We start from the raw sequence: 8,776 nt of genomic DNA, 5'->3' as shown, positions 1-8,776 counted from the left end.
TCCTTTGAGTGAAGAAATTTCTCCACATCTCAGTCCTAAATTATCGACCTCTTATCCTTGGGACTGTGTCCACAAGTTATAGTTTCTCCTGTCTGGGGAAACAATCTCTGTGTCCACCCTCCCAAAATCCTTCAGAATTTTGTTTATTTCAACAAGATCATCCTTCATTCTTCTAAACTCCAAAGAATATAGGCCCAATTTATTCAGCATCTCATCATAGGATAACCCTTTCAATCCAGGATGTTTAAGGGGTTATCTAATCGCGTTGTTTAAAATTCTCAAAGGATGAGGATACATTCACAGAAATGGCTGTCTCTGGTGGTGAAATCTAGAACAAGGATCTTAAAATTAGAACCAAGTCATTTGGGAGTGAAATCAGGAAGTATATTTCAAATGAATAGTGAAAATCTGGAACACTCTCCCCAAAGTGCAGAGGATACTGCTTCAATTAAAGTTTTACAAAATGCATTAAATGGCAGAACAGGCTTGAAGAGTTGGAGAGCCTGCCCTTGTTCTCATGTTCCTAAGTACTTTGAATAAAATATTACTACTTACTCTCGTCGCTCTGTAAAGATTACATCCATGCTCTGTGCTTCTCGATCGTTTTGTGCTTTGAGCTAAAAGACAATAAATTATGCACATTAAAACCACCAGCTACAGTCTATCACAATTTTCAGCTTTATTACAGTAGCAGTTATAACATGGACATTTTAATTGGACAGAACTACAGAATGCAAAACCATAACCCTCATAATTCAGAAACTGTTTTAAAAATAATATTTAAGAAATAATTATTCCATACCATCTTGTGTGCTTGAGATTAATAGGGATGATTGAAGGTTTGACTAAAAGAAGGATGTTGAGAGGATTTTAAAGCAGGGAGAAAGATGGGGGTGGATTAGCTGAGGGAGAACAAAAAAAAACAGTAGAACTGAAGCTGCTGAAGGTTTGGCAAAAAGAGTGGACAAGAGGGTGCAGTCAGAGGGCTACAGGGTGTAAGCGAGCTTTAGGATTGAAGGTTGCAGAGAATGAGAGAACACCATAGATGAACTTGTAGATGCTGTGAACAACAGAGAAGAAAATGCAGACAAGGTTTGGGAGCAAGCTGAGCAGCCTGCAGCTCAAATTCTAGTATTGGTGGCAGGTTACCTGAGGGGACGTACATTCAAGATCACTAATTGTCGCAGTTGGGCAGAAAAGGACAGCAGGCCAATGAATTAAATTCAAGGCTGAGAATCTCAACTAAACCAGGATGCATCTTTTTAAATACAGTTAACAAAAACACATTAAAATTGTTCTATATAATAGGAATATGAATTTAAATGTTCAGTTCAAAAAGCTGAGTTAACTTTAATAACATTGCATGAAACATTTTATGGTAAAGTAACAGGAAGACAATTGACAGGAACAATAAATATGGAGAATTATAGTAATAAGGAAAAGGAACATTATTTTTGCTGAAAATTACAAGACTTACTATGTTATAGTCATTCATAACTTCTTCCATATCGGTATTGGTGTTCAGCTTATCTACCAGCTAAAGGCAGAGAACAAAATCAAGTCAAAGAATATTAAAGATAACTAACTTTGTATTTGTATAGTACCTTTTGTATCTTTAGTACTTCACAAAGCGCTTCACAGGCAATGAGGTTTTTAAAATGTTTTAATGTAGAGAAACATTGAACCCATTTGTACATAGCAAGATCCCACCAACAGCAACAATAATAATCTGATCATTTGCTGTTTACTCATATTGGCTGAGGGATAAATGTTGGCCAGGACACTAGGAAGTTTCCCTCTTTCTCTTCAAATAGGGCCCTAGGGTCTTTCATGTTCACCTGAGAAGGCAGACAGGACTCAGTCTAATGTCTCATTTGAAAGATGGTACCTCTGGCAATATAGCATTCCCTCTGTGCTGCACTGAAAAGTCAGCTTGTAGCACATGCTTAAGTCCAAGAGTGGGGTTTGGCCCCAAGACCTTCAGGCCCAGAGGTCAGTGTTACCACTGAACCCAAACTGAGATTACAATAGAGTGATGCAGTTACTGCTCAGGAAACATTAAAGGAACATCAATTTATGTTAATTATTGTGCTTTATTTTTGCAACTTAACATGATTACGACGGATAGTAACAACAGACATTGCTAATTTGTAAAGTTAAATTAACAATTATGCTCACCATATTGTAGTCTGCTAGTTGCCCTTGCAGATCTTTAATCTCTACTGCCAATGCTTCAGCCCTGTTGCAAAATATGAAAGACTGTTTAACAACCAATACCAGCTTTCACAGGTCTGGAGTTATGTGTGGAGTTTGCAAATATGTAGAAATTTTGTACTCACCTCTTTTCATAGGATAGATAGACAGAATTTTCTTGATTAAACGTATCGATTTCCTTTTGTAGCTTGCTGACTTCTGTTGTAAGTTCATTTATTTTGGCTCTGTACAAAAATGCCCCAGTTAAGATTCCCACAGTAAAGCAGAAACAATATTATTAGAATAAGTGGTCCAGAGTGAGGCAATATCAGACATATCCTGCGTTCCCTTAGCTGGAGCACAAAAATTGTAAGAAACAATTGTAAATAAACATTTTGCAATGCAAAAAACATGGTGTAAAAAGCAAAAAAGTCAGAATCATACAGCACAGGAGGCTGTATTAAAATTGTTCTATATAATAGGAATATGAATTTAAATGTTCAGTTCAAAATTCGGTGAATCATCCCTGTGCTGTAAGTCTGTCTCTCGCTCTCTCTCTCTCAAAGAGCCATCTAATTAGTCCCACTCCCCTGCTCTTTCCCTATAGCCTTGCCAATTTTTCTTTCTCAAGTGCAAATCTAATTCCCTTTGAAAGTTACTGCTGCATCTGCTTCCACCACCTTTTTAAGTGCTGCATTTCAGGCTACGGAATTCAAATTAGGAAAATAATTTGCCAAGCACATGTGCTACACACCCTTAAAGCGACTGATGCAGATTCAAGCTGTCAGTCATTGCTGCGCCTGTGTTACCGGTATATGCATCAGCAGCTTTATTAGGGAAAAAGTGATCTGGAAGTTGCTGAATCCAAGTTGGGACAATCTGAATAATTTAGATTAGCTTTGAGACCTGTGTGGGTCACCAGAACAGTCTCCAACAACCGGACAACTTTCCTTTCTGCACAGAAAGTCAGGCATAGAAGTCTGGGCCCAATTTCGTGCTCTCGCACAGCAAAGGTCTGCACTGTCAGCAGAAATCTAGCCAGCCTGGAGCTTACATTCGAGGAATTTATTGTGGATGCAAGTTATGAACAGAAACTCAAAGGGCAGAACTGGAGAAAGCAACAAATCGAGTTGAAATTTGAATTTGCCTTTAAAGTGACAACCCCCTGCCAAAGGCAGCTCACAAATACTTAGAAATAAATGGAAAGCTGGTGAGAGAGATAAGGAGAGGGGCAGAGAGCATAGTTGAAAAATAGCTGTGGAGAGAGTTTGTAAAAGGTGGGGAGGGAAGTGAAAATGTTTAGGAAGGGAACTGCAGGGAAAAGGATGAAGGTGGCTGATGACCACCATTGTGAGGGTAAAAGATTGTTGAAGAGAAGACTGGAATCAGATGAACGGATAGTTGAAGACAGGTTACAAAGCTGGAGGAACTTGCATGGGTGTTGGCGAGGCTTTGGAGGGACTTAAGAGACAAGGGTGAGGACTTAAATTTAATGCACAGGGAGCCAGTGAAGGTCAGCAAGGATGAGTGTGGACACAAAGGACTGGAAACAAAACATGACACAAGTGGCAGGGTTTAGGATAAGCTGGAGCTGATGGGCTAATGGTGGGGGGGGGGGGGGGGGAGAGGAAAGAGAGATAAGAAGATAAGGGTCTGACGACAGGAGTTTGGAAGTAGAGTTTAAGCAGCAGAGCAGCCACAGCAAGAGGTGAAAATAAATGGTCTCTGATGGTTATATGAGGTTTAAAGCTCAAAAGCCATCCAATTGCACAGTTAAAATTGGGCCCTTTGTATTTGTCAAGATTATTTATGTACTCACCTGAGTAGTCCAAGAAAGTAGGACTTGTCCAAAATCTGACGATGTGGTCCTGTAAATCAGTTAAAAATGGCATGCTCAGAATTATAAATTGATCATTTACTAGTCTTAGTCCTACAGCAATTAAAAAAACAGAAATAATCTAACAAGATTTTTAACATTCTCAAATGGACATGGTAGCCTAGTAGTTATAGTATTAGACGAGAAACTCGGAGGTAGTGAGTTAAAATCCTACCATGGTAAATTGAGAAAGAAAGTTCAATGAAACTGTTCATTTGTGAGCTGTCACCAAAAGCTGGCCACAAAGGCCACCAGAGTATTGTATAAACTCAACTGATTCACTGACACCCTTCAAAGAAAGGAATCTGCCATCCTACCTAAATGTGACTCCAGTGCCATATTACATGGTTGAATTCTTAATATCCTCAGGGCAAACTAGGCATTGGGGTAATAAATACTACACAGGATGTATGGCACAGAAAGAAGCCAGTCGGTCCAAACAGTTCATGCTTATGTTTACGTTCCACTCGAGCCTCCCCCCCATCGTTTCTCATCTAAATCTATCATCGTAACCATCTATTCCTTTCTCCTTCACATGCTTGTCTAGTTTTCCCTGAAATGCATCTATACTATTGTTATGGCACAGTGGATGGTAAATGCTGAGCTGCTCAAATCCCAGAGGGAAACTTGAAACAGCTGCCACAACTGTTTTGCAATTTGTATTTTTATTTTGAGATGAGTGCCTTGAATTCAGTAGTAATAAGTCCACCGAGTCTTAGAGGTTTTTTTTTTACAAAGCTAAATTAAACATTTATTAATAGTTTAAAAAAAAGATTTTAAGCACACACACAGGTCTACAAATTACTACTATAACTCCTAACTTCCCTAATTAATCTGACTCCCAGTTACACCTCCGTTAAGGCAACAGTAAAATAAAATAGATTTCAACTGACCCAGACAAAGCACACAATACCCTGGACGGTGATATTCACCGTGAGGTTTCTTAGCTTCGGTTCCTGTAGACGGCAACTTGATGCATATAGGTTGGAGGCTTTTCACACTTGTTAGATCTTAGAATTCCTTCTCCTTACACATAACCTCATCTCCTTTATACAGGTTTCTCCCTTTTTAATGTAAATTCCATTGTTCTAATGTTTTTGCAACTTTACTTTTTCCATAAAATAAATCTTTCACAGTACTTATATTATCAGTAATCTTTGGGAAAACTAAACACACTGTTTGGCTTGACTTCTTATGGCTAGGTCTAACATCCCATCATCTCTTTGAAATTCAAACTACTCTGGTTTATCTAAAAATGTAAATGTTCCTCACACCATAAAACTTCAGCCATGTTTATGTATTTAGCATTTCAAACATAGTTTCTCTTTTGATAACTCAAAAGCTCCAGATGAGCTGTCTGCAATTCAATTAAACCCAACACCCCACACAATCACACCACACTATCAATCTACCTTTACAATAAATCACATTGATATTTTGAATATTATTATATTTTCATGACACCATTCACTTCAAACCACTCCGTGGTAGCGAATTCCACATTTTCACTACTATTTGGGTGAAGTTTCTTCTGAATTCCTTATATTGATGGCCTCTAGTTGTGTTCTTACCCACAAGAGAAAATATTCTCTCTGTTTCCACTCTATCAAAATCTTTTATAATTTCAAAGGTCTCTGAGATCACACCTCAACCTTTTTTCAGAAGAGACCCATCCTGTCAATCATTTCCTGTTATGTATACTCATGCATTTCCAATATTCCTTTAAATCTCTGCATCCTCTCCAATGCCTCTGTATCTTTTATATAATATGGCGACCAGAACTGCACATGATAAATTCTTAAGTGCAGTCTAATCAAGATTTGATGCAGGTTTAGCATAGCTTCCCTACTTTTCAAATCTGAGTCCAGGAATAAAACCTAGTGCCTGGTTTGCTTGTTTTTTTAATGCCTAGTTGACCTGTGGCACAACTTTTAGTGAACATATAATTAAACTCAGAGATCCCTTTGTTCCTCTATCACAGAATCTCTCAGTACAGAAGAGGTCCTTCAGCCCATCGAGTCTGCACCGACACCTAGACTTCCAAGTAATAGTTGACCTCACTATTCCTCCTGTCAAAATGTACATGCACGTTTATCTGTGATGAACTTCATTTGCCAGTTTGGCCACATGTTCCAAGAACAAGCAAATATTATATATGTTAATAATTGGCTTTATAAATTATAAAGAATATGATAGGAGGCAACTCGCGCACACCTTTCATTCCAGTTTTCATTCCACTCAAACCCTGCTGAGTTACAGGACGATCCGCAACTTTAATCTGAGCAGACAGCACACCTCCCGGCACTATAGGCCCACCACGAGTTCCAGGTCTCGCTGTTCCAGGAGAAATCTAGAGAGAGAGAGCATTAACACATCAAAGAGTTTTGAGCAGAATCAGTGGTCATTCCTCAGTCACTGCCTACATTTGCAAACCATATTTTCTCTGTGTAAGCAAAAGGGTTTGGACAGCACATACACAATTGAGTTTGTAAATTAATAATGTTCTAGCCTCATGACTTGTACCTTCTCCAGTACCGTCTACCACAAGGCTGGGATTTGCCATAACAGCAATGTTGTAAATAGTGCGCTAGCCATTCGCTAGCTTTTCAGGCTTGGCACAAAGAGTGCACATCAAAACTATCCTGAAGATGTCCTGGTCTGATCATTGTTCGCTGTGCATCTCACAAACTCGCCAGTGGGGGTGCGGGGGCGGGAGACGGGGGCGGGGAGACAGGGGCGGGGGGTTGGGTGGGGGTAACGGGAGGTGCTGGGTGTGGGGGGGGGGGTGGGAGGTGCTGGGTGGAGGGGGGGGGACGGGAGGTGCTGGGTGGAGGGGGGGGGGAACGACGGGAGGTGCTGGGTGGAGGGGGGGGGGACGGGAGGTGCTGGGTGGAGTGGGGGGACGGGAGGTGCTGGGTGGAGGACGGGAGGTGCTGGGTGGAGGGGAGGGAACGGGAGGCGCTGTATGGAGGGGAGGGAACGGGAGGCGCTGGGTGAAGGGGGGGGGGACGGGAGGCGCTGGGTGGAGGGGGGGGGACGGGGGGCGCTGGGTGGAGGGGGGGGGGATGGGAGGTGCTGGGTGGAGGGGGGAACTGGAGATTCGGGGTGTGGGGGGTCGGGGCTGAAGGGGGGGGGGGTCGGGGCTGAAGGGGGGGGGGGTCGGGGCTGAAGGGGGGGGGTCGGGGCTGAAGGGGGGGGGGTTGGGGCTGAAGGGGGGGGGGTCGGGGCTGAAGGGGGGGGGGTCGGGGCTGAAGGGGGGGGGTCGGGGCTGAAGGGGGGGGTCGGGGCTGAGGGGGGGGGTCGGGGCTGAAGGGGGGGGGTCGGGGCTGAAGGGGGGGGGTCGGGGCTGAAGGGGGGGGGGGTCGGGGCTGAAGGGGGGGGTCGGGGCTGAAGGGGGGGGTCGGGGCTGAAGGGGGGGGGTCGGGGCTGAAGGGGGGGGTCGGGGCTGAAGGGGGGGGACGGGAGGTGCTGGGTGGAGGGGGGAACTGGAGATTCGGGGTGTGGGGGGTCGGGGCTGAAGGGGAGGCGTCGGGGCTGAAGGGGGGGGGTCGGGGCTGAAGGGGGGGGTCGGGGCTGAAGGGGGGGGTCGGGGCTGAAGGGGGGGGTCGGGGCTGAAGGGGGGGGGACGGGAGGTGCGGGGTGGAGGGGGGGGACGGGAGGTGCGGGGTGGAGGGGGGAACTGGAGATTCGGGGTGTGGGGGGTCGGGGCTGAAGGGGGGGGGTCGGGGCTGAAGGGGGGGGTCGGGGCTGAAGGGGGGGGGGGTCGGGGCTGAAGGGGGGGGACGGGAGGTGCTGGGTGGAGGGGGGGGACGGGAGGTGCGGGTTGAGGGGGGGGACGGGAGGTGCGGGATGGAGGGGGGGGGACGGGAGGTGCGGGATGGAGGGGGGGGGACGGGAGGTGCGGGGTGGAGGGGGGGGACGGGAGGTGCGGGGTGGAGGGGGGGGGGACGGGAGGTGCGGGGTGGAGGGGGGGGGGACGGGAGGTGCGGGGTGGAGGGGGGGGACGGGAGGTGCGGGGTGGAGGGGGGGGACGGGAGGTGCGGGGTGGAGGGGGGGGACGGGAGGTGCGGGGTGGAGGGGGGGGACGGGAGGTGCGGGGTTGAGGGGGGGGACGGGAGGTGCGGGATGGAGGGGGGGGACGGGAGGTGCGGGGTGGAGGGAGGGGACGGGAGGTGCGGGGTTGAGGGGGGGGGAACGGGAGGTGCGGGGTGGAGGGGGGGGGACGGGAGGTGCGGGGTTGAGGGGGGGGGACGGGAGGTGCGGGGTTGAGGGGGGGGGACGGGAGGTGCGGGGTTGAGGGGGGGGGACGGGAGGTGCGGGGTGGAGGGGGGGGACGGGAGGTGCGGGGTGGGGGGGGGGAAGGGAGGTGCGGAGTGGAGGGGGGGGACGGGAGGTGCGGGGTGGAGGGGGGAACTGGAGATTCGGGGTGTGGGGAGTCGGGGCTGAAGGTGGGGGGCGGGGCTGAGCTGGTATCGGCCAAGTCCCGGAGGCAATCCCGCACAGTACGGACTTACACTGGTGCCGACGCGCAATGCTGTCGGCGGAGCTCGGGCCACCGTCATGGGCGGTCTCCCACTGCCCCCTTTACTGATGGGTCGGGCCGCGGAGGGAGGCCTCTGACCACTCGCCATCCTCACGCCGCCTGCCACAACCCAGCTCAGTTGAAGCTGCACCAACCGCCAGCGCGCGTGCGCCGCACTGTCTCCC

The 8,776-nt window shown here is 47.5% G+C and overlaps 1 protein-coding gene across 1 annotated transcript in view; it reads right to left on the bottom strand.

The window, feature by feature from the left end:
- ift74 (intraflagellar transport 74) overlaps positions 1–8,769 on the bottom strand; it is a 98,619-nt gene extending 89,850 nt beyond the window's left edge. The window contains exons 1-7 of the mRNA XM_078530191.1: positions 8,584–8,769; positions 6,284–6,419; positions 4,013–4,061; positions 2,340–2,438; positions 2,179–2,239; positions 1,478–1,537; positions 556–617 (exon numbers count right to left, since the gene is read on the bottom strand). Of these exons, the coding sequence (XP_078386317.1) occupies positions 556–617; positions 1,478–1,537; positions 2,179–2,239; positions 2,340–2,438; positions 4,013–4,061; positions 6,284–6,419; positions 8,584–8,700 (584 nt within the window). The 5' untranslated portion in view covers positions 8,701–8,769. The remainder of the gene's footprint in view (positions 1–555; positions 618–1,477; positions 1,538–2,178; positions 2,240–2,339; positions 2,439–4,012; positions 4,062–6,283; positions 6,420–8,583) is intronic.
- Between the last annotated feature and the right edge of the window lie 7 nt (positions 8,770–8,776).

The sequence above is a fragment of the Cetorhinus maximus genome, chromosome 2 (assembly GCF_964194155.1).
Source record: "Cetorhinus maximus chromosome 2, sCetMax3.hap1.1, whole genome shotgun sequence".
Lineage (NCBI taxonomy): Eukaryota > Metazoa > Chordata > Chondrichthyes > Lamniformes > Cetorhinidae > Cetorhinus > Cetorhinus maximus.
This window is presented reverse-complemented; position numbering and strand designations above follow the sequence as displayed.